The 25,903-nt window shown below is 39.8% G+C and overlaps 1 protein-coding gene across 1 annotated transcript in view; it reads right to left on the bottom strand.

Moving 5' to 3' along the window:
• LOC104396990 (multiple epidermal growth factor-like domains protein 6) overlaps window positions 1–25,903 on the bottom strand; it is a 174,015-nt gene that overhangs the window by 57,911 nt on the left and 90,201 nt on the right. Inside the window, 2 exon segments of the mRNA XM_010006906.1 lie at window positions 5,454–5,576; window positions 25,044–25,166. Coding sequence (XP_010005208.1) covers window positions 5,454–5,576; window positions 25,044–25,166 — 246 coding nt within the window.

Consider the following 25,903-nt stretch of genomic DNA (forward strand, 5'->3'; position numbering starts at 1 on the left):
GGGAAAGAACAGGACAAGTTGTTGTTGTGCTGCCAGGTGCCAGCATTGCATCCCTGAGCGAGACACTTGGCATGCCATGAGTCTAATTCCACCCCTTGTAAAGAGGTTTGTGACTGGAGGGCTGAGCCCTGAGGGGCTCAGGCAGAAATACAGCATATCCTCCACTTTTAAAGGTTTAGTCTTGAAGTTCAGTGAAAAACAAGCCTCACTGCTGAGTCCTGACAGGCACAGAGGTGCGGAGATAACACCTGGCAACGCAGAGAGAGAGAAGCAGCACTACAGGAATAGGGATGGTGGCGGGAGAGATCACACAGGAAAGAAACAGATCTGCTGATGGCTGAGCAATGTGTATTTCTCAAGCCATTATTTTTTTATAATAATGTTTGTATTTTTACAAAAACAACCTATGAAGTCATAGCTGGATGTATACATAGCAGCCATGGGGTTAGAACAGGCCATCTTTGCAAGCCTGTGTTCTCCATCACCTTAAATCCAGTCTTATCAATGACAAGAAATATAACTTCAGACTTACTGTGCTTTTATTTATGTGCAAAACTACAGATTATAGATTTGTAGAGATACTTTCTTCTTTGTTACTTCCTCTATTAAGAGCTTTAGTGTATGAAAGTCTCTATAAAAACCCACATCTCAACAGCTTTTCTGCATAAGACAGACTTCAAAGGTAACAGCTGGCACCAGAGATGAATCGAGGTCTAAAATCTGCACTCTGCTTTCCCTTCTAGGACTTCAAACAAGAATAAAATCCAGTGAAGACAATGAATTTACATCAGTCCAAAAAACACAGCCTAATACTACAATAAACACATTCTCTTTCTGAGTTTCTGCTTTCCAGACACCAGTTGGTTAAGCTGTAATGAAGTTAAATTCCTTATGTTAACGATATAATTATTAACATAATCAAGGCATTAAAAACAAAATAAAAAATTACCCTTTTTATACTAATTGCCTAATTTGTAGTGAACATTCAGCGTGGCACATATACCTAAAAACTAATAGAAGATCTAGCAAAATTTGTGGCAAAAAGCTAAGAAAGAAAAAAAGCACTGAAAAAGACGGGATTCTGGCATGGAAAAAAAGTATCAGAGATCATCAAAAGTTTGAAGAAGAAAGAGTTTTTCTTTCAAACACTAGTTATTATTGAACAAAGCGACTCATTTTAGAGGCTGTTTGCCTTAGAGTACAAGCAGAAGTTTCTAATGAGAGCAGGAAGAATGACAAACAACAAAAAGACTTCTTCAAAGCATGTGTTTTGAGGCTTATACTAGTGGTGGAGGGACAGTCCACTAGTGGTTAGTCACGGTCTCAAACAACCTGTGATGATATAGTAGGATTGAACTTGCTGGAAACAGCTTGTGACAGAAGTTCAGTCATCTTCCATGCAATCACATGAGAAAGTAGCTTATCCCAGGTTTTGACTCTTCGGATGTGGGCTGAATATCTTATAAGACAGATCCAATTCCTTATGTATGGGAGACTTCCAAGCCATCTAGGCAGCAAAATCTGCTTCCCCTCAAGTGATTTTGGCACTTTTGCTCCCAGAAACATAGGGTTGCCAAAAAGAAAAAGAAGATGTAGGAAGAATGAACATAAGAGAAATCTGAGCTGGGTTAATCTGAAAAGCCTGCCTAAAGGGATGCTTGTTTCTTATTTCTGCAGCTGAGCTAATCACCTTCTATCAACAGTTCATTTCCAGAATGCTGTCCCTTTTTGTTCATAATAATGTGGGAGAGATCATTACAGTCTCTAAACTATCCACAGAAGAAATATTACTGCTAATATAAGTCTTGCTTGATATGCTAGATGTTCTGCTTAGCTGCCCTAGGTCAGAGGACATGCACTATTTGGGCTGCTTGATCAGGTGAGTGCTCAAAACTGAGCAGAAGAGGCAAACTCTCCATCTTTACCAGTCAGTGCAAGCAGTTAGTGCCCAAATCCCAATGACAGGCACACTGGTATTACTGGTTCGTATTAAATGCTTCTCTCTGTCCTCATCAATTAGTAACTGTCTTGTGCTCCAATGCACTAGAGCTTATTATATCCATTTATTTTGGTGCTTTGTCTAAACAGTTGAAAGAGAACTCAATATCCTCTGCTCAGTATTGCAAATATCCATTATCATGATAGCAGTTCACTCTGAAACTTACTCCTGTCTCTCATCTTAGCATTTATTTCCATTTCTCCTCAATAATTTCTGAGATTCTACAAACAGAACTGAACACAGTATGAAGTATTTTTAATAACCTTTTGTGAATACTTACATTTGTGAAATGAAAACCTCACTTATGTTCATAGATAGGACAATGCCAAACTGTGCTTCTTGATTGTTTGTGCCATGAGAAAACTTTACTGTTCTATGTATTACATAAGTAAATTCATATAATTGCCACAATATGTTTTTTGTGTTTATCATTCAGTTCTGTCCCTCTTCTCCCCCCACCAAAGCCACTTATGTCCTTTTAAAATAAATAAATAAATAAATAAAAATTCCTTCTCCACCACAGCTGAAAATGAGACTATTCAGAGAGAGTAACATAACTCAAACATCACATCTTTCACTTCTGGGTCTTTCCTGGTCAGAGGGCACCAGAGAGAGTTGGATTTCTCTCTTTTAATTCACAGAAAAACACTAGTGTTATAGTTACACATGAACCACTCTGCTTTTACATTAATTTTTTTCTCTCACAGTAGTGTTTCCTTACTCATTCCTTCTCCAAATAAGATAATCAAGACAAGATTGATACTTCATAGTATTTTTCATTGCAGTTAATTTACAAAACATTGAAGGTCTCTCTATGCCAGAAAACCAACAAATCTGAAAGGATAAGTATTTAAAATAAAAAACATTATTCCCACAGCTTGAGCACTGGTTCATCTTGTGTTCTAGCTGCATCAGTAAATTTATTGCTGTGGTAATTCCAGCAATGACTGATGACATATTTGGCTGATTTTAAGCACAACCAAGGGACTTTGTACAAGAACTGAGACAATGACCAAACTGTGAGTGAACTTACTCTGTAGATGTGGTCTGATCATATTTGACTGTTCTTCTCGTATTACCTAAAATCAGGCTTAAAAATTCAAACAAATTATATCCTTTTCTTCTTCCCAAATGACAGAGCATTTTAATCCTTTTTGCAGAACTCAACAAGTTGACTTTTGTTTCAATGTAACGCAAGGACAGCATAGATTATTATTTTTAGCAAGATGCAGAACTAACTCTGTCTCTCCTGTTTCAGGGCTCAAAGCCCAACCAGAGAAACAAACACAGGATTTATGCTTAATGGCAGAGGGGCTAATCCTTTCCACAAGCACAGAAACAAGTATTGTGTCCCACCACTGGCTGAACTGCTGAGCTCCATGGTGCTCCCATTTACATGAGCATGCACAGAGTAACTCCATACTGTATGTATATGTAACTCCATACTCCATACAGTGGCTTTTCACCTGAATCTGACAAACAGGGATCATACCTACTTCTCTTCTTTACTGTTTTCTAATGCTTGTTTCTTGGAATGAGATTCCTCTGACCAAGAGCAGCCATCTGTCAGTACAGCTGTGAGCATCATTCAGATGAGCAGAGCAGTTGCCAAGATGAGACCCACAGACAGCCCATGCTCTGAATTTGATGTCAGCAGCAAGGGGAAGACATGCCCAAGCAAGCACTCATGAACTGGAGATCTTCAGTAGAGGAGCTTTAAAATTCATTTAAAGAAATGCAATCAGTTTAGTTTGCAACTTTTGTTATTGGCTTTCACAGAATCATGGTTAGAAAAGACTTTTAAAATCAGCAAGTCCTACCATAACCCAACTCTACCAACCATGAATCTAACTACCAAGTCCAGTGCTTAAACCGTGTTCCTAAGCACCACATCTATACATCTTTTAAACACCTCTAGGGATGGTGATTCAATCACCTCCCTGGGCAGCCTGTTCTAGTGTTGAATTAGCCTTTCTGTGAAGAAGTTTCTTCTAATATCTAATTTAAACCTCCTGAGCTCTTGTCCTGGAGCACAAGACAACTAACTTTCAAGTGCTGTCTTTTGCTTGGCTGTGCTGTGGAAGAGAACAGCACAGCTTTTGCTGGCTGAGCAAGGGAAATTTGGCATCAGTCATAATGGAGATTTGACAAGCAGGACTGCAGCGGATGAAGATGTATCCCTGATGCACAGGACTGAAACCTTTAAAGGGTATAGGACCACTGTAGGAACAAGGAAGTTTCACAAATCTTTTGTGCCCTAATTTTCAGCCCACAGAATGAGCAGAATCTCAGAAAAAGCTCGAAACTCTCAGCTTCACATGCATGGGCACATCTTGCATGAGCTAAAAGGATTAGCACAAACTAAACATTCATGTAATATGCCTTGGAGGAGATTTTAGCCCACCCCATCCATGCTTCTCACTGTGCCTAATAACAAAAATGTAAAACAGATCCAAGCAAACAATTCTGCATTGCTGTTTTATCTAAAAACTTCAACATACATCAAAGGCTGAAGAGATGAAGGGTGGGGCTTCTCTTCATGCACCCTCTGAAAACCAGAGAAGACCTCTGAGAACATAGTTATATATTTCATTAGCATTTTAGAGCTCTCTCTCTAGCTACCAGTCCATAGCACTATATTCTCAAATGTATCTTCGTAATTCATAAATCTGGCCTCTGCTCTTGATCCTCCCAAGAGGATTTTCTGCTCTGCTCAGTGCAGCATAGTTGCAGCAATTTTACTTCACTGTCTAACCCCTTGACCCACTTAATGACATGTTCCTGCCTCTGCTGCTGCCACCACCTGGGAAAGCTCACAGGATCCCAGCCCAGACAGTCAGATGCAGATGCTCACCTGCTGTAAGGTTAAATCCATCTTTAGGGTGGCAACCACAAACTTTTATTTTGTCTTCATCACTGAAGACACAAACTGCACTTTGGGACTGCTTGGCTGGAAGAACAGTGTTCTGCCAGGCACCTATGGGCAGGAGTTTCACTATCTGCTGTTTGTATCACTTCTGAAAAAAACAGGCAAAAAGACTAAGTAGGAGAAATAGTAAATGGGGGAAGAAAAGCCCAGGGCATGGCTGGAATGTGGAAGGGGAAGTGACACACACAGACACACAAAAAATGCTTAGACTTAGAAAAGCATTTTCATAGGAAATCTAGACCCCCTATTTCTTTGATGCCTGCTGGAGAACAAAAAAATATTTCACAAGATTGTGTCACAGAAACGTGAGACACCATCACTATTTGTTCACTAAAAAAAATAGAAACGTTCAGACATCCAGGAATTCTGGCAAGCTGCTTGAACTGGAAGGGACACCAACACCCTATCTGAATTAGGCAAAATTCAAACTGAGGAAGCCCGCAAACCTTTGCATTTACACCAAGACAGGTTTAGCAGAGAAAAGCATGTCTGCAAGTATGTGAAGTGGTTGTAATGTTTACTTACCTATGCAGGTGCGTCCATCAGTGTGGAGCCTGTGTCCTGCCTGGCACTGGCAGTGGAAGGAGCCATGAGTGTTGACACAGCCTTGCTGGCAGCCACCATTCACCACTGCACACTCATCCACATCTGCAGAAGGAAGGAAGATGACCAGAATTACAGGATGGCCTCAAAGACACACCCTGGTTCTCCTGGACAGCACGCAGCTCATACATAATGCAACCATCACACTGGGTCTCATTTACTTTGCTTCTCTGCTGTAAACAGAGCAAAGAAAATTGAAATTTTATAGTGTTTTTCAAAGCTCCTGCAGGCACTGTCTCTGTAGTCTCCAGTTCTGAAGCCCTTGTTAATTAGAGCAATCTGTGACATGGTTGCTCCTTCAGGGCCAAGGGAAAAAAACAGGGAAAGAATTAGGGTAGGGTAAGAGAACTGAGCTTGCAGGTACCACTGGTCAAACATTTGGCTTTTGTAAAAAAGATGCTGTATGACGATTTCCTTTTGCACCAGGCCTTTAATCCTATTCACAGGTGCTCTTGAGGGTTCATGCAACTGACAGAAATGGAAGGAAGCGATGCAAGAGCAGAGCCTGTGCTCTCAATCAACATTACATTTTCAACCACTGAATGCAAAGAGACAGACTAGACATTCAAAAATAATTATGATTTTCTGGCACATTTTCTGAGACTCTTGTCCCTTGAGCCTCCTCATGTTCACCTGAACTTTCCATATTATCTTCACAGAAGACCTCCCAGAAAAATTATGTACTTTCCTGATGATACTTTTCCCAAACCCAAGCAGGTATCTTTCCATATTTCACATTTTCAGATATTACAATCAGTCAAATGTAGAGGGGAAACTAGCATTAAACCAGCTTGAGAATACTGCTGTAACATTTAATCTGAAAATGATAGACAATGACAAAGAAAAAAAGACAAGAAAAGTTTAAGTAAACAGGTGAAGGTTTAAAACAGACCCACGAAACTGAATTTCCAAATGTACTGCAGAAGCAGTTTCTGCACCTTTTCAGCACACCAGGGTGCTGTAAACAGCAGTTGATTGACATGTTGACACCATTACCTTAAAAACCGACAAAGAAGTCATTGGAAATGTCCATTCCCTGACAAAATTTCACCTGGTAGATGTTTGCTTAGAATTTGTCTGGCCTTTCCTTAACAGTCCCCAGGGATGGAAACTCTGCCTCCCTCCATCTCACGCAGGGGTGATGCTGGTATCAAATTATCCTGACCACCAAAGACATTTTCTCTTGCCAAAGCCGAACCTCCCTTCTGCAATAGGCATCTATGAAGAAACTCCCTTTCAACATTACAGATTTCCATTGATCTAATTGCTCAAATTATCCAAGGGATTACCCACCCAAACACACCCAAGCAGGTGTGGATGAAGAGACCGTGATTTAAAGAAACAGAAGAGTGGTTGCAACGAGAGACAAGTCTGCAGTTGCTGCTGTGGGCAAGAGAGCTGGTAGCAGAGAATAAACACAGCAACACAAAGGGTTTCTTCCCATTCCCCCCCATATTGCACTTGAGGAACAAGGGGTCTGGCTTTCATATTTCTGCTGTTCATATATCTGCATTGCATTTAGCTTTCATGGTTTACATTTTTAAATGCTTTTATGTTTATTCCGTTATAGAAAATCTAATCAAAATTAAATGAAAAAGAAAGATTTAAAGATGAACAGGAAATATACAACATCCTGGTGCTAAGGAAATGTATTTATAAAGTTAAAGTTTAATATTTCACATGTGAATTTCACTTAACCTAAAATAAAGTCCTGGCATAGACTAGTGTTTAAATTCAGACCATTTGCTAATGTGTGCCACTTTTCAACCCTCCTGCTATATATGCTTTTTTATTAGATTGTATGCTACGTACATTTCCTACTGCCTGGAGACATCTGGAATACTCTTTTTTCAAACAGAAGTTTTGCTTTTTTAATGTAAACAGTAAACAGAAAATGTTATTCATCTTATTGAATACTCTACTGTTAAGAAATAGCCTGCTGAAAAATGCCAAAACCAAAAGCAGGAAACTATTTGTCTTCTGTATCACAGAAGTAAAATAAGCAAAAAGGCTCAGAAAAATATAAGAAAGTAGCTGAACTATAAAGTATACCACATTCTAGCATTTATACCTCAATAAACTCAAATCTTGGGAGATTCAATTAATTAATTTTATAGGCTACAATCAGCTTCAAAATTTCTCTAATACACTGACTACAGTTTTAAAGTTAGGATATCAGCACTTACAAAGGAGAAAAAAACTAGTCCAGCTAATCAAAATGAGTGCTTGGAGTTAGCTCTGTTAGTCTCTGTTTGAAGGTTTAAAGAAGTGAGTTGGTTTGTGAGGAAACTGCACCCAGCAGCTCCCACACCAGCTGCAGCTCTTCTTTCAACAGAATTTCCTTCATGCTAGCACACCACGAAAGGCCATAAGGCAATTATATTGCTGAAAGGCAATATAATTGAAGGAAAAATTTAAAAAAACTTTCTAAAATATGTGTGTATACAAGGTATACCTAACCCCACCCCAGGACTCCCTGCAGCTAGTGGGGAAAAAACAGAGGCGAGATCAACAATCCTGGCAGCACAACTCCACGCCTATCCTCCCAGGACACCCCGTGAGCAGCAAGTTTGGTCACAGACAATCCCTTCTTGTCTCAGGCTTTCTCTGCAAGATCAATATTTTAAGGATTATGTGTTGAAAGATTCCTTCACGTACCACAGAGATAATCACGAATAATGCAAAACGCAGTCGCCCTTCAATGTCTCCTGCACCTCAAGGCCAGGAATTAACTTTGCCCACAGTTACAGAAGAAAAATGCCTTAGTATGGGGAGCAGTCAGCAAAGTACACACTAATCTAAATGCTTAGGTTGTTAAAACTTTCAAGTGCAATTCAGCTTATTTGGACTTTTATATTCAAATTGCTGTATTAATAAAGGACATATTTACCAGCAAGACAAGAGCTTTTGCTGCTATAGTCACAGAAGTAGCAATTTATTTTTCCATATGGGAATAACTATAGAAATGTAAAATTAATCTAGAATTATGAAGTTACAAAAAGATAAAACATATTCTAGAAATATGAAGTAATATTGTAATCCTAGAATATTACGGGATTATGGAAGATTGTATCTCTTTAACAACACACTATAATTAAATTTGGATTAGTTTCCCACTGCAGATCAAACTGAAATACCTACGTGTTCAACTTTCCATACTTATAATTTAGGATGCTTATCTGAATAACCCAAATTTCAAGACATTTATGGCTTACTTATCAAAAGTCAGACTATGATGAAAGCAACTGCATTCCCACAAAACAGAGGGAGAGCAATTCACTAAGAGGAGAGGGGGGAAGCGCAACGAGCAGGGTGTGCTGTCCCCCAGGCTATCCTGAGAAGGGGATTATGCTGCTGGTGAGTAGTGCTGAGACAGTATGTGAATACCCTTCCCACCTACAGAAGATTTCAGAGATTCATTTTAGTGGGATTCCCCACTGAAGGCTTCTCTGCTTTCCCTGCTGTGCATAGGCAGCACATGCCTCCCCACATACCCCAGGACACATAGGTGTCCCCATTTACGCATTTTTAATTGGGAATAATCATATGGTCAGCCAGACAAGCCCCAAATCAGCCCTACACATTTCCAAGATATGAAGTATTGCAGCCACCATGACATGCAACATTTTTTAGTTCTTTGTGCTTCTGAGGTCTGTGCATTTGCACTGAGCTCTGTGCGTCGCGACTGCACACTGACCTCTCCTCCGTCCAGAGAGGACGCGCATCCCACATCCCGAACACGGGAGAAGAGGCTGTGGTGCCCAAATGCACAAGCTACTGCCAGGGCCCTTTCCAAGGGCAGATTCTACTGATGAAGTTGCAGATTTTGAAGTCCTCTGTACTCCTGAATGGGGGTTTTGCTAATATTTGGAGAAGTTTGTCCCCAGTTGATTTGACGGAACATGTTGGCAACAGCGTGATTTCCCTGCCCAAAACCTGTTTAAATGCAGAGCTGGGTGATTGCTTGCTTGGAATTCAGGGTCATCACATCGGTGGCTTTTTCATATAATTACTAAAACATTTAGGAACAGCTATGATTAATCAGTTCCTTAAAAATAAACAGACAGCAGTGTTAAACAGAGATAATTAGTGAACCTGCAATCATATTTTTATAAAAGAAAAAATAAGCAAGACACTGCCAGATGGATTCCCTACTAACAAACAGCTTAGATTTGAAACCATTAAGAAATATAAACAATATGCAAAAGTACCATTTTTATGATCTTTCCCCACTTCCCTGGCCTTCATCTGCTGCAAGATAGAGTTGTGAGGGGGCAAGCTATATTTCAGGTCCCACTTTTTCAGTTCTTCACTTGGAAGAGCCCAGCAAAGCTTCAGGCCAAGGGCCTGAAGGCTCCAGCTCCCACAACCCCAAACAGAGCTGATGATGCCAAAAGCCCTTGGGCTTACACTACAAACCAGGCACATCCTTAAACCTGCACACAGCAAACACCTGAGGCTCATGAGACTCCAAAGGGATTCCAAAATGTCTGTCCCTGTTTTAACAGTGACAGGCACTTCATGCAATCCCAAGCCTACTTTGCTTCAAATTTCCCCTCCCCCTCACCCCAAAGCACCTGCCTAGCAGTTTCTGCAGTGATGACTCCCAAAATTACTGCTCTCCCATAGGTGTGCAATGACCCTCCATAGGTATATGCATACATTTGGGCTCTGGTATAGGACAACTGCCACTTGAGATCTCAACGTGCCTGCAGAAATACTGAAAGGCAAGCTTGCTTTTCTTCCTAATTCAATTTATTTTTCAAGCACTGCATTTATCACAAGGTCATGATTGGCAATTTTTATTGCTTTTCACATGCCTTCTGTGCACGTGTGCAGCTGCTCTGAAAGTACAAGAGGAAACAGCCTTCTAATATTAAGTTTATTGCACACTTCTACTGCTTGCAGGTTTTTAGTAAAATGAAAGGTATAAGGTTATTTAAAACACAGTTCTACTGCAGCCCTGGTGAGGATCCTGACTGGAAAGAGAGGTTATGTGCCAAGGGTATCCCAGGGGTAACATTCATAGTTGAGAGTGTCAGTCACCCCCCCCAAACAGCAGAGCCTTTATATGGATGAAGAGATTTCTGTCCAGCTGGGAGATGATATAAGAAACACTTTCTTACTAAAATCAGCTGGGGACATCCTAGCACAGTCACTGACAAGCAGGGGTCCAAAACACCACAATACCATCTGTGGACCTGGCCCAGATGACTTTCACAGGAGCATAACTACATCCTTTTTACCAGATGCCTAAGAAATACCACATAAAATTGGAATGAATGACACGGGCTCATTACCATTTTCCAGTCACTGCAATCCCCTCAGCTCCCTGCTGGAAGAATGCAACCTACTTGCATTTACTTGGAGAATAGCTTATGCTAATGGTTTTTAAGTCAGATTTAATTAAAAATAATTATAGTAATTATTTATAAAAATTCATGACCAGAAAGAGGACACAGTCTACTCTTTGCCACTTTATCTTAAAATTCTGTGGGTCACTGGTCCCCAAACAATATTATGAGGATTAAACAGTAACAGTAGTGACAGAGAAATAGGGAGGGGAGGATTGGATCTTATGTAAAGAACCACAACTAGAAACCTTAAGTGGCTATATCTAAAATTATCACAAGCAGATAAAATATTCAACTCAAATATTTATTTGGAAACAAGTTAACAAAAATCTGGCTTTCCACTTCCTTGCCCTGACTAGTTTGCCTAGCTTCTTCAGCTGCAGATCATTTAGTACATCTGACATGAAAACTCCCTTATTGTTTGCCCTTTAATACAACATTTAAAATCAACAAAGATGTATGACAGTGCTTTCCCTTCTGTCACTTGTAAAAGCACTGTGATTAGTCTCTTTTATATTATCCAAAGGATGTTTAAACCTCACACAAGTTATGGAGGGAAAATATCATATGGTCTTTCCCCACTAATTTATATGGTGGATTTTACACATTAATTTAGTGTGTTTCTAAATTAAATAATTTATATAGTTAAGGGAAGGAAAGGAAATAAGCTTGGTTCCCAGCCATTCACAATCATCACAGAAGTCAGAAATTCTTTCTATAAAAGTGAAACAAAAAATAAGACCCATTATTGCTGTACATAAATTGATTACAGATTCAACTTATGGCTTCCTTTTCCTCAGTCTCCACAACTCTTGAGTTTGAAAATGTGCATAAATTGACAATCAGTGTGAATCCACTCACAAATGTGCTTACTACTAAGCATGACATAGTTTGCTCTTTGTGCAGAAATTTTTAAAATGCTCTCTCCTGTTTTACTAACAGTAAAGTGGTTTTCAGGGTTTGAAAGTTTGATTGGAGGAGTTTTGAAACTCCTGTTGCTAGAAAATTATTTGTCCATTTTGGGACAATGAAGGAAGTTTGACATTAGTATTGATTCTAGGAAGAAAAATACAAGTTTAAAGTCTCAACAAGAAAAATAAAAATGTGTTAATTTTAATTAAAAAAAGTTATTTCTGTCTCATTGAACCAAACTGAGCAGCAAAGAGGGAAAACACAGCAGTTTTTTATAACTGTGAGATTTTAAATTGCAAAACCTTCCATGAAGTCCAGGAGGTTTTTATGCTTCACAAAAACCCATAAATATGCTAGAAGCTCTTTTGAGTGGCCTACTAGAACCTGATGTTAAAACACCTTAGTGAAACAGCTTTCAGCATAGATAAATGTGCTCCTGCAGAGCCAGCTGGGCCATTTTGAACTGTTAGTGCTCCTAGGCTTTTATTTTTTGCTCTTCAGCTATTTGTTTCTGCCCTTTCCTGGCCCCTCCGATGGATTATATGAGCATCCATTGTCTGCTCCAGTTCAAAGTCAGCCAGGTTAGTTCCAATGGCTGCTGGAGCTTACTTAAATTTCAGTAAGTCACAGGTGTCTGAGGCAAGCCTGATACAACAAAATTAATTAACAGAATAGCTTCAGCAAAACCTACTGAAAGGAGCGCATCACGTCTGATAAGAGATTGGTTAAAAGGCACGGTTAAGAGATTCCTTACCCAATTTAGTCCCTGCAAACAGACTCCACAATGAAAGAGGATCCTTGTTAGAGCAGTGAGTTTTCCACTACATTTCTTCTTTGCTTGGGATTAAGGGCAAAGCAGCTTTAATCAGCACGTATTTTGGCAGGGCTATCCAATTAGCCATGCACAGGCTTTTCAAGTTACCTGATTATTTATCTTCCCCTGAAAAATCAATGACATTAAAACAACAAAGCTTTTTCTACTTGATTCACTGTCTTTCTGTCTGTCACCTTCCTTTAGACATCCCCAGTAAATCAGTCACATTGTGCAGAGGAATTTTATACCCTGTAGTCAAAACCTTGCCCACGATTTCAGACGTTTTCCAGGCAGCTACAATGACTTCTAGCTGTGTCTAGGTCGGGTTTGCCTTCTCTCACCCTGGTTTATCTGTATACCGAGAACACCAAAGGCCAGGGACATAGCACTGTGAAATGCTGAACAGCAGTTGCCTATGTCTGTGTTGGGTAATAAATATTTATGTCCAGGTCTGAAGGGAGATGCATTTCCTGATGACTGCTTTCAAGGAGGGAAGAGGACAGAGGCATCTCTGAAAAGTGTAGCGGAAAGGCAGAGAGCTGCTTCCAGAACACATGCCTGGTGCAAGCAGCCCTACAGCTCCAGGGGACAGGCTCAGCAGCAGCAACCACTTTTGGAGAGAGGACATCTGTTAACACTGAAAGGGACAATCCATCCCATCGAGTCTTAAAGTCCTGAGTTTAATTTCCTGATCTGATTCCTACTGGCCTTACACACACACACAAAAAAACCTGCTGTGAGATGTCACACAACCCTTTTAGTGAGGGCCACAGATGATTTGAAAGAACAACATTGATTTGCCAAAGATCCTTGTAATTTGAATTAATTGTTGGGATGGAGGAGGAATATATCAGGGGAAAAAGATGCTCAAATACTTCTTTTTTTTTTTTTTTTAAATATTGTTTTCATGTGAAAACTGGCACAAGACAACCATTGAAACTGGTGACTTGTTCCTCACCAGTTGGACTCCTGGACTGAGTAACTTGAAAAGACAAAAATGGCCAATTTCTGTACTGCCAATTCCTGCTTATTTTCCATGCCTGACATGCCACTCTCTCCTGAGATATTTAACAGTGGTTTAGCTCAATAAACAAACAAGAGCCCCTCATCCACAACTCTATATGCAAACCATATGTTGCAGTTCAGAACTCTGAAGATTATAATTAGAACTGTCCATTCAATTAAAACAAGGTCAAGAATGAAAACTATTTCAAATTCAATAAACTGGTCACTTGAAAGTGTAGATGCTGAGGAGGACAAGCTTAACAACGTAATTGACAGGTAAAGCTTCATTTCTAATCCTCATTTTTATATCATCCGTAGCCTCAGGAGTCAAAACACATCACTGTTCAGTCCTCAAAATATGCAGAGAAAATGAAATTGTCAGTTGCATGAAAAAAGGAGAAGCATCTGTTTGATAGCTGTGTAAGCCTGTGATATGTAAACTGCTTTGGAGTCAAGCAGCCCTAATTAGAGTTTCAAGGCATTCTTCATTTAATACACACACAGAAACATATATATATATATATATATATATATATATATATATGCGATTTTCAAGCAATTATTTGGGCCAGATAATTTGCAAGAAAGTCAGGGCATAGAATTAAAGCAACATGCTAATTTCATGGATGGACCTTAGACAACACCATGACTTTTTCAAGCAGCTATGAAGAAGTACTTTTTCCCATCTTTTCACAAAGCAGATCTGTACATTTTTCTCTACTCTTAATCTTTTAAAAAAATAATAACAGAAAAAAGAACTATCCATTTCTGAATCCTGGAGTAGGACACAGCATCTCAAAGTAAAGCCAAAACAGACACCTGATAGGGTTACCAGCCTCCACAGTGGGGTTATACTAATAGATATTTTGGCAGCTGTAGGGGCTTGACGACTCCAATTCACATTGATATGAAGCCCACACAGATGGATACGGACTCTCAGAGGAAAACTGGTGCCAGGGTAAGTGAACAGCCACATGAAATAACAAGGGAGTACAATCTGAAGAACAACAATCCAGACAAACATGTAATTTATGATCATAAAAAAAAAGTTTATATGCTGAAGAAAATTAAGATTGTTAATTTTACAGTTTCCTGCAGAAAAGCAGTGAATGTAGTGACTGTAAACAATGAAGCTGGAAAAGACGTTTTGCCTGTGCACTGCAGCAGTGTGGGCTGAAGCACAATAATTAAAGTTTCATGTAATTTCTGTTTAGGAAAGAGGCTTTGAGATCACTAGCATCAGCAGCTCACTGTTCTTGAAAGTATTTCTGGTGTGGGACAGAACAGCAGAAGGAAAATTTGTTACAGGGGTATCAATTTTTAAATACAGCTCCTCAGCACAATTCACTCTGGCCATGCTGGGAAGTGGGAGGGTGGCAAAGGACGAGAGGATCTCTACAAGGAGATGTACTTAATAAGTGACAGCATGATACAGCCCAAACTCCTTGTGCAGATTCACATCTGAGATGTACTAAGGAGGTTTATGCACTGGGCCATCAGCATCTTCTCTCAGCAGGATATGACAGTTTGAAAAAATAGTTATGGAATAAAAAAAGAGAAAAGAATGGTCTGATGAGAACATCTGGGTTTTGTGAGCAGCAATATTAATGCCCAGTTGCTGAGCTCAGTAAGTGTCATTGCTACAGCAGAATGCATAGAGAAATGTCTTTTCCACACACAGTAGGTAAAATATGCAAAATAAAATGATAATCATGTAAATACCTCCATAATCCAATGGTTCCAGTTTACAGTACATACACTCTTCTGGTCAGAAACACAAATACTATTTGTGACAAATATCCTACCTGGGTTAGTAAAAAGCATTAAGAGTTCACATGGATAAAGTCATTACACAGACTGACAGGAACATAAACCTATCTTGGTAGTGACTGGTGTGGGAGGAGCAATCACCAGTCAGAACTGCCCTGTTCAACATGTGAAGCACAAGATTGCACAGGACTAGGCAAAAACGGCGGGAAAAACACCATGAGGCTACCAAGCTCCATGTCTTTGCCAGTCTCACCTAGCCAAGACCACAGCTCAACCCACACCAGCTCTGTAAAGCCCGGCTCACTGATGTTGCTCTACAGCCATCAGTTCACAGGGGTCCTTCTCGAGAAGCCTCCACAAGGGTCAGTCCCCCACCGGAGATATCAGCTCCAGGCTGATCCACACCACAGAGCACCAGAAAGCAAAAGACAACAGGTTACATAGATTTTCTTCCTCTGCTTCCTTATGATTTATATCAATGTCTCTGCTGAGATTCCTCCACAAGAGAGAAGAGGCATTAACACATTCCAAACCTGTCCATACCAAATTCCAGAGCTGGATCCTAATGAACAATGTCATGAAGCACAGAAGATTCCTCCCCCTCCCACCCCCCCCCTTTTTTTTTTTTTCCTCTGAGATTAGAAATGACAACAAATTAATCACTTGATTGCCTCATTTTCATTAGCTGCTTTTGACCTTGGCTGCCACCGAATCTCTTTTGGGATAGCAACTGTTAGCAGGGTTCTCAGGTGCGTTTTTCAAAGATCTGGTATGCAACAATGGCAGGTTTATTTCAAGCTGGTCTTCTAATAAATCCCAGTTAAAGCCCTCAGGTACTCATGTAATTGAAGTTTGAGTAACTCAATATGATGTTGATCAAACTACTGATCTTTTAATAACAAACTGTAGCCCTCCCAGCAGTTGCTATCTTGCTGACAGTCATGTCTGGATCGCTTCCTTTGGACCAACGCTTTGAACAGAGAAGCTGACAGATTTCTGTTTGGTTTAGCTTTTATCGCAAATTGTTTTAAAGCTTTTTAAAGATAAATCAGATGGCTCATAAAATCCACAGGCATCGCAATAAAAAATATGGGATTTCTATTAGTTGTCCCAGTGAAGACTGGCATTAAGTGCCTCCAAAGAGGAATGTAAACACCTCTCAGAAGTTGTACTTCTTCCCATCTCTGCATCTGCCCTCCGTCCTTGTTTACAGCCTCTAGGCAAAGCTATAGAAAAAGCAGTAGTTACCCTGCACAATGCTCTCTGCTGAAAGGCAAATCTGTGCATTTTTCCTCTCATGATTTCCATTTAAAGTATGAATTGAAGGTTTCTAAGCCTTGGCTCTCTAGACAAGAGTAATTCAGTTGCAATTTACATTTTCGATGTGCTCAAAATGAACACCAAGATGACTCATGTGCTGTTTATAAGATGCTTGTGTTTGCTGGTAAATACCTTCTTACAAACAAGCTATAATTTAAGTATTCAAAAGTCTTGCTTCTGCATAAAATTACTACTAACTGTAATTTTGGAGACCATGACCAGAGCTTCAATTTCAGGCTTGCAAAAGCTCTTCCTACACAATGATTCTTAAAAGTACGAGTGTATTTTCTTCCCTGACAATGGCAATCATTGTATCTCCGGAATTGTGGAAAAGATTACCCAGCTTTTAATTCACATTAGTCAGCTGCAACAATACCATGCTTCTTTCCTTTCCTTTAAAACAAACTAATTATTGTCAATCAGCCCAGTGGAATGCTAGCATTCTCCATAACCTGCCTTTCATGAGTAGTCATAAATGCTAGAAACTAGCTAATATAAACTAATCAGAGCCTAGAAATATCTCAAAACATGTTTGTACTGCAGTCTATCATTTTTGTCATATTATTTCTAAATATTATATTTTGTCTGGACAATAACAGCTCTTTCATATAGTTATACAGTGTTTTTCATCTAACTATTCAAAGCTCTTGCCTTAATTAAACCATATTAAATCCCTGACTAGTGTAACAAATAGTATATTTCTAAACCTTCATTGTTTTCATTGTCAAAAGCTGATCAATAAAGCTTTATGCATTGAGCAGTCTGGACAAAGAAAGCTCTTCAGGTCAGTATGTTTGTACATGCCCAAATTTCTGCACAAACTCACAATCCCAAGAGCTGGAGTCACACCCAGAGAAACCACAAAGGGAATGACTGTCATTCTCCCTGCTCTTTACACAGCCTCTCCTTCCCAAAGAGAATAGCAAGTTAGGTTCTCACGTAGTGCTTTATTCCAGCTGATATAGATTATGTGAGGCTTTTTCAGATCCTGGAGGAAGGACATGGGAGCTGGAATCCTTGGGGAAGCAGCCCATGTGCCCAGTCTATCAGCAGCTGTGATGCACAGGGAGTTTTCAAGCACCACATGGACTAGACCAGTAGGCACTGAGAGAGGATACTCTGTTTGTTGGTACCTGGGAAGCCTGTGACACCTAAAAAGATTTTTTCCCTTTCAATCCATGTCAGATCAGTGATGATTCATCTGATCACTGAAATGCAGAACAAGGGTGCCAGTTTTCTGTGGTTTATGAATAGTACCATGCTTTTTTAAAAGCATGCTGCTTTAGAATACAGCAGATGTGCTGCAGGAAACACATGACATGCTGATATGCTGTGCTACACCTAACCCTGAGAAATTCCTTACATAACCTGAAAATTAAACTGCCATTTGAATGGTTTGTTTATGCAGAAGGCTGCTGTTAAAATACTTCAGTTGAATTAAACACTCAAAGATAAAAATCCAGATACAAAAAACCCTCCATGAGAAAAATATTTTTTTCCCCCATAATAATAATAAAAATAATAATAATAATGAGATTTACCAACATTATTTTAAAATAATATTTTAATTCTTGTAATATAAGTGGTCCCAGTCTGCCCAGAGAGCCAAAGCTGCAAATGCAAGTAGGACTTCTTCAGTCATTGCTTTGGAGCCTCAGAGTAAGGAAACTACTTTTGACACCAGCCATTTCTACTCATCTGGTCTGCACAAAACTTCTTCTTGAAAAGAGACCAAAAACTGACTGTGCCTGTCCACAACTCTAATCAATAAAAACATGTATCCAGGATAATAAAAAGCTCGATATTCAATGGCAACATTCACTCTGGAGGAAGCTGTCAGAACTGTTAGTCCATCTACCCTGAGGGATATCAGATGTGAGACATTATGTGGTGTAGCTCACAGGCATCTTTGTTCAGTGTGCAGTAGAAGAGAGGGGAGACTTTAGCAGTAGTCAAGCATGAATGAGGAAAAATCTAAACAAGTGTTCAAGGCCAGGGTAGATGATGCTTGGAGCAAAACCTGGTCTAGTGGAAGGTATCCCTGCCCATGGCATTGGGGCTGGAACTAGATGACCTTTAAGGTCCCTTCCAAACCAAACCATGTTAAGATAACTGTCCTTATAATTAAAAAATAAATCCATTATCAGAACATTAGATGCTCTTCTCAGCTAAGACTGCCCCATAAGTGCTCAAAAAATAGCTTGAAAGTGTCTGTTCTGAGTGATGTGTCTGCCCTTCCCTGACTGAAGAGAAACAGTTCGGACCCCGAATGACTGTGATTTTGCTGGAATTATTAGTACCTGACATATTTTAATCAAATCAAAAGTTTTTGTGTGCCCCCGGTGTGTAACTGCCTGGATTAGGCTTGGCAGGGCACACAGGTGGCAAAGGGACTGACCAAACCAACCCCAGGCACTCACTGGGGCACTGGACAGCGGCTGCAGGTCCAGAACCTGCCCACCAAAACTCACCTCAGCATCCTGCCTGCCTTGGGCTTCCCCATGTCAGGATTCAGGGAGCCGATTTTAACCGTCCAATAACCCACAGATGACATTACTATGAATCTGTTCTGATTCTGACTAGCTCTTCCAGCACACTTTCTGCTGTAGCACTGGCAGGGAAACACAGGCAGACGACGCTCCCCCTGCCTCAGAGCGCAGCGGCCTCTCGCAGCTATCGATCCCGGCTGCTCCGCGCAGGAGCGCGCGGGAAAGGTCAGGCACGCGACCTCCAGCCTTCACTTCTCCTCTCCTTCACTTCTGCCAGAGACAACTGCTTACCAACGAAAATCAGGAATTTCCAGAAGAATGACTAACTTGAAAATTCCCAATGAGGTTTGTAAAAGCAGCTATTTACGGGCAGTTTTTGCCTAGATCTTCTCTGCAGCCCTGCAGAAATATCACACGGATCTCCTGCTTAAATTCAATAGTCCCCAGAAAACCATTAAAGTCTGACTTCATAATGCTAAACAGTGTTTAAAATGCACAGTTAATCCTTAGTCTTAGTTAATGTCTTTCCCTTTATGAGTAAGCAAACCCTTCATTTTTGTCAGCTGGGATCTGAAATTATAAGCAGTAATTATGCTTTTTATTTGTGACTAAAGATACTGACAGTTGGCAGCAACCGTAAGTAAACAGTATTTAAAGGTGAAAACAGGTATTGCTTCTTGCTAAATTCATTTCAAATTAAATCTACCAGTATTCTGGATGTACAAACTAATGGAGAAGAAAAGGCTTATTCTCCAGCCTCTAAGGGACCACTTCACCATTTTTTTTGTATTTTGAAACTTAAATACTTGGAGTTTTCTGATTCAGCTGTAAGAACCCATGTTGGAGTCCAGGGTACCCAAGACCACCTAAAAACAGAGTTGGAAATATTGGAAGTCAGGTTTTTTTCCTCTTTTCTCTCACAACTCTTTCTTTTGATTATTCTTTTTCTCTTTCTCTTTGAAATACTATTAAAAAAACCCACAAACCGATACCTTAAAATATCTTGGTTACTGAGATTGTTCACCCAGGGCCTATTAAGGTCACAAGATGGAGTTGTCCATTCCCCTGACCCTCTGAGGTGGACATTAAGTGGGCACAGTAATTCAGTTACAAATAATTGGATTATTGTGATACAGTTCCTGCAACTGATTTTACTTCCATATCTCAAGACAAGGTCTTGAAATAGAGAAAGGTGAATAAGGCTGGGTGGCTTCACCGCATCTAGGAGGTCCTTCGGTTTATTGCTTGAAGGTTTGAGTTCATGCTGAGTGGTATTTGTTACATGTGTGATCAAAAGTGGTGTATTTTTCCCTTTGTAAAATACAATTTATTTTCCTTATTCTCCTTCTATTGAAGTGTTCCTGAAAATAACTAACTCTGTATCACGACATTCCATAGTGTTCCAAGTTAAATGCAACTTTCTGAAATAAGACAATACAAAAGCATCCTGAATTCCTCTAATGGGCTACTTTTTCTTCCTTATTAAAAAAAAAATACATTTAAAAAAACATACAACAAAGTTTCCTTGGCATTTCCCTAGAGGTGTGTGGTGATAAGTCCTTCAGTTTTTCCTCAAGACAGCAGAAGCCTGGTGCATTGATTTGTTGGGCAAGGAAAACAGTCCATGCAGAATTAGTGTCTCTCTTTGGCAGAAGCACAGAATTTAACAAGAATAAGTTAGGACTGATACCTCAAACCTGGCAGACTAAATAAATGCTGAGGTCATTTTTGTAAATGCTTTCTTGCTCTTAGACAAATCCTTCAGTATTTCTTTGAGCCCAGCTATTAACTCTTGTGGGGCAACGGCGTTTGGAGAGTTCCCATCTGACCCGGGATCAGGCTAAACCTGTGACACTGGTGCTGGTTACATTACTGGGGTAAACAGTGGTGGCCTTGCAAAGTCACACACTGGCTCTGGATACAGCTGCTCTGAAAGTCCCTCTGGCAAAGGTCAGGAGCTCCAAGGCTTGACCAAATCCCCCAGAGATGGGGTTGCGCTGATTGCAATATTACTCTAATCAGTGAAAGAAAAGCTTCTTTTCATCAACAGCTAATCGTAGGCCTTCATTTGTCTCTAACTTGCTTCAGTTGCCTTCACAAATGAGAACACATTCATATAAATATGAAATGACAGTTTACCAAAGAAGGTTAACATAAGGTCATGACCTGATTTGAGTTCTCGAGCTTATTCATGTGTGAAAATGCACTTTTGTAGCTGTAGCTTCAACATCCCTTACAGATTTGGACTTGGTAGCAGTAACTGATTTTTAAAATGGCACTTATGTGTGGAAAATACAATTTTTGTTTTCTGTGATGGTTGAGAAGGATTTCTTTGCATTAGAATAAAATATAAAATGAGAATATCTGTACATCTCTCGGAGTACCACATACAAAGTAAGTGGTACCTCTATTTGACAAATAAGGAGACACTGCAGCAAGGTGAAGATGATTTGTACATACACACAGACACACACATTTCCTCTCTCTTATTCAGACCAGTTTTCTGAGCAAATCCACCCACAGCCACTAATGAGACTGCTCCAGAAACACTGAACACTGGTACAGGTGCATAGGACACAGAATCAGGCCGACAGCCATATACTAATAAATGTCAGATATTAATTTATTGTATTATTTGTGCAATGATTTAAATGCAAATCCCTTCTCATTATTTATTTCCATCAGACACATGAAGAGTGAGAGGCAGGCATGAGCTTTATGTCAAAATCTGTAATGCCTACACAACTATCTGCCAGAAAATATTCCTGTGTCAGATAATAAAACTGAAGCTCTGTCCAGGAACACTGGAGAGCAAAACCTGCAGTACAGAATGTAGATAATTAGTTTTGAAGGGCTAATCACCACACTGCTCTGGCTGGCACTTCTATACAGATACATATGCCTTCACCTTACTACAACTTGCCTCTTGATGGAAGTATCCCTTAATGAAGTGAGGTAAGACGTTAGATACCACACAATTCTAAATGATATATCCTGCCATAAGAGCTCCCAGTTACTTAGAAGAGATCTTCACAGGCCTTGGAAGGAGCATGGAGTCCATAGCATGGGCTGCCTTAGGCTGTGCTGCTTGATCCCCTCCCCACAGGGCTCTTACCAGCCACAGAACCACAAGAAAGAGGTTTAGTCAATGCTGATAGCAAGCATGTAATTTAAGATTATTTTACCTATTTTATACTCTTGTTCATATTCACAGAGCCTTGTGTCTTGCACACACCTTTGACATCCTAGAAGATGCTGAGCACCCTCAGCTCATTCTAGCTGTAAAATTAGGTCTTTGGGTCTCCTAAAATTGCCCACAAAACCCCAGCTATTATTGATCAAATCAGCAGTACACTTCATTATGTTGTTAGATTAATGATTTTTTTTATCCACTTTCCCTTCCTTAGCATTAAACAGCTACAAATGGCTAAAACTTTTTTTTTAAATGCAGTTATTTCCCAACATCTTTCTTTTTTGTCAGAAGGATGTCCTATTTTGTTTCTGAACAACAAAGATCAATCTTTGCACTAATAAGGACTTCCTGAATAAAATCTGTACTATTTCCATGGTGCTTTTCTAACTATGCACCTTATTTGTACCTTGGCTTATAAAAAACCCTGTACACCAATTGATCATTTCAGTCACCGGTGAAATATAACCAACCATGAGGAGGATAATGGGAGCAGAACAATAGTACACATCTATTTAATGTTGGAGTTTAGACTAAGGGGTAACAAAGCACAATAATGCTACAAAGAAAGAATGTAACTACTGAGAACCACTGCAAGCCTTATTCCTTCAAAAATGCTGGCTAACCTGAATGAGAAGCTGTTTTACTCTCATCTGCAAAATTATCCCTTTGAGCAATGCAGAGACATCAATAAAACACCAATTCAGTGTCACATCCTGAAAGACCAGCACCTTCCAGCAGCACACAGTTTTGTGTGAAAGCTCTTTCCTCCTATGCAGTAATCAAACAATAAGGTACTTGTAACATCTAATGGCCAGAATTTGACTGAAGAAGCCATCTTGCAAGTCAGTGTAGCTCCATGCTCATCGCTACCATCTGCACTGAAGGTCAGGTGGAATTAGTGTCACTGCTGAGTTCCCTTTGTTCTACAATTTGAGCATTTCCAGTTCATTGTATATTTCTAATTTTGCCTGAAGATTTCAAAAAGCAGTTTCAAAATGGCTAATCTAATACATACTCTTAAAATTCCTGGTTAGATAACATGTAATACAAGAATCAAACCTCTTAAGCTCTGAGTTTCTAAAGAATCTCAGAATACTAGAATTTCAAGTATATTTTAGGAATAGCAAAATTGTGCAAAAGGAACACTAATTTAACTCACTTATTAACACTAAACTAGTGGAAACAGGACTCTTGCATGCCAGGCAATTGAGGATTACAATCAGTAGGACCCCTGCTTGCAAAGACTTAAGTTTTTGCAGATCTGAAAGCAGTAAGTAGACTTCAACACAGAGAGCATATTACCAACTAGTTCCCAAAAGAGGAAAGAGAAATGTGAGGTGAAGTAGCAGGGATCTGTGAATCATGCATCGTATTTCTGCCTTGAGCTCTCAAAAGGCCATAATGAAAGCACTGAGGAACATAATGAAAAGCTTTAATTAAAACAAAACAAGAACCTACAGCTTATTTACACTGTCAAGTTGAATATCAAATGATAGCCTGCTGTGGAAAATAATTCTGCAATCTTCTAGTGAAAAAAAGAAGTGCAGCCAAATAAATTATAAAGTTAGGACAAAGAATATGACCACAGCTAGGAAATAAATTACTTTGTACAAACCTTAAGGGAGGAGTTGAAGGACAATGGTAAAATGAAATCCTGGAAGAAAGGAATTTGTGAGATGCTATGCAAAAAGAAAAGCCAGAGGAGATGGTTTCTCGTGAAAATATGAAAATACAGTTTGTAAAAACCTACCTAGCACCTTTCATCTTGAGATAATAAAAAAATGTCACTGACCTACTCACTGCACCAACAAAATGCAATCGAGGGTGCGATCCGGGCACACAGCCAGTGCACACAGGATGACATGGCAGCATGACAACGTTCATCACTTGTTGACAGAGGAGAGTTCAAGAAGGAAGTGCAACACTGGCCTGCAGCACAGTACACCTTGCCTACTTTACACCTAATCTCCTCTACCTTTTGAATCTGTTGCTGCAAGACCCATATTGAGTGCAGGTCAACAGCTGAGATGGGCTTGTTTATACCCACTCTATGCTCACCAGTGCATCTTTATGAAGTCTGACCATAATTCATTATGTGTTGTAACATAAGCTTATGTGATGTTTTGCATCTACACAAAATCAAGCGTTTGCATACGAACAAATTTTACCCCATAATGCACTGACTAGACTTAGATTTCCCTTAGGAAGAAGACAAATGGGTTTATATACCATGTGGTTTCAAATCCTTTTTTATTCAGTTAATCTCTAGCTGTGGAATTGTGATTGAAATGCAAAAGTGTATGTGTATTTCCTGATAAGAACCATTTTGTTTTAGAGACAGACAAAATGTTATCAAACATGGACACTTTCTTCAGGTTTTTAAATTGATGATCCTGATTATGGAAATTCCATAATCAGAACATGGAACAGCCAATCCAGGTTAAGTGATAACATTGCTTCATGAAAATAAAACAAAAGCCCAGCCCTTTGAAGTGCTCTTACACTTGCATCTTCATAATCCAGACAGAAGATCTGCACTCTTGACAACTCTGAGTATACACCCCTCAGCTGGCTCCAGATAAAAGCTAATATTTCCTTTCCTTTTCTAATGTCTTCTACAAATTCTACAAATTCTTAATAGCTACAAAACATTACCTCCACACGATTTTCCATCTTCCCCCAGTTTCTGGCCCGCTGGACACTTGCAGTGGTAGCTGCCAATGGTGTTGCAGCACTGGTCCTGACAGCCGCCGTTCTCAGAGGTGCACTCGTTTATGTCTGTCAGAAGGAAGCACATGGCAGTCAGGGAGGAGTGGGCATTGACCACATTCCCTGGTTATTTGAGGACAATCTCTGATATGACAACATGAGTAAGTTTGAGACCTATAGCTAAGGACCCTGAAGGGAACCACAGGAGCAGTGACTCCCAGCTATGTTGCTGTGCCCCACAACTCAATCAAGAAGTGCAAGGGTGGGCTTTGCCTCCCCAACTTCTGCACAAGGAAAGCTGCAGAGGCCACCAGCTCCAGCTGCAGGCCATAGCAATTCACCAGCTTCTCATTTCTGTGCAGCAAGATCAGGAACAATCTTTATACTGTCATTTCCACCAGCTCATTTGTACATCAGGTTGCTACTAGAAGTCATGGCAAAGATGAAAAACCTCTGGAAGATGTAAATCACTTAAGGTCCTTCTTTCCTTCAGATGTGTGCACTACTTTCTACACACCTTATGGTTCACCTGGTCAAGTTTGTGCTTGTCTGCATGATTTTGAATAGGAAATATCTCATCTTTACATACAAATGAAGAACATTAAAGAACCACATAAATTAATAAATAGGCTAACAAATGGTGGAGAAAAAAAAATAGTGAAGACATTTTCTTTTTAACCTGGGTACTTATATACCCTGCATAAGAACTTGTGAAGAAACATGATAAAATTTATCAGGCCAGTAATGCTGCTCTGCTGAACAGGATCAGAGACAACAGATGGTAGGGAAGTATTTCCAAAGTAGAA

This window comes from Chaetura pelagica, unplaced genomic scaffold (genome assembly GCF_000747805.2).
Source record: "Chaetura pelagica isolate M959 unplaced genomic scaffold, ChaPel_1.0 scaffold341, whole genome shotgun sequence".
In the NCBI taxonomy this organism is placed as follows: domain Eukaryota; kingdom Metazoa; phylum Chordata; class Aves; order Apodiformes; family Apodidae; genus Chaetura; species Chaetura pelagica.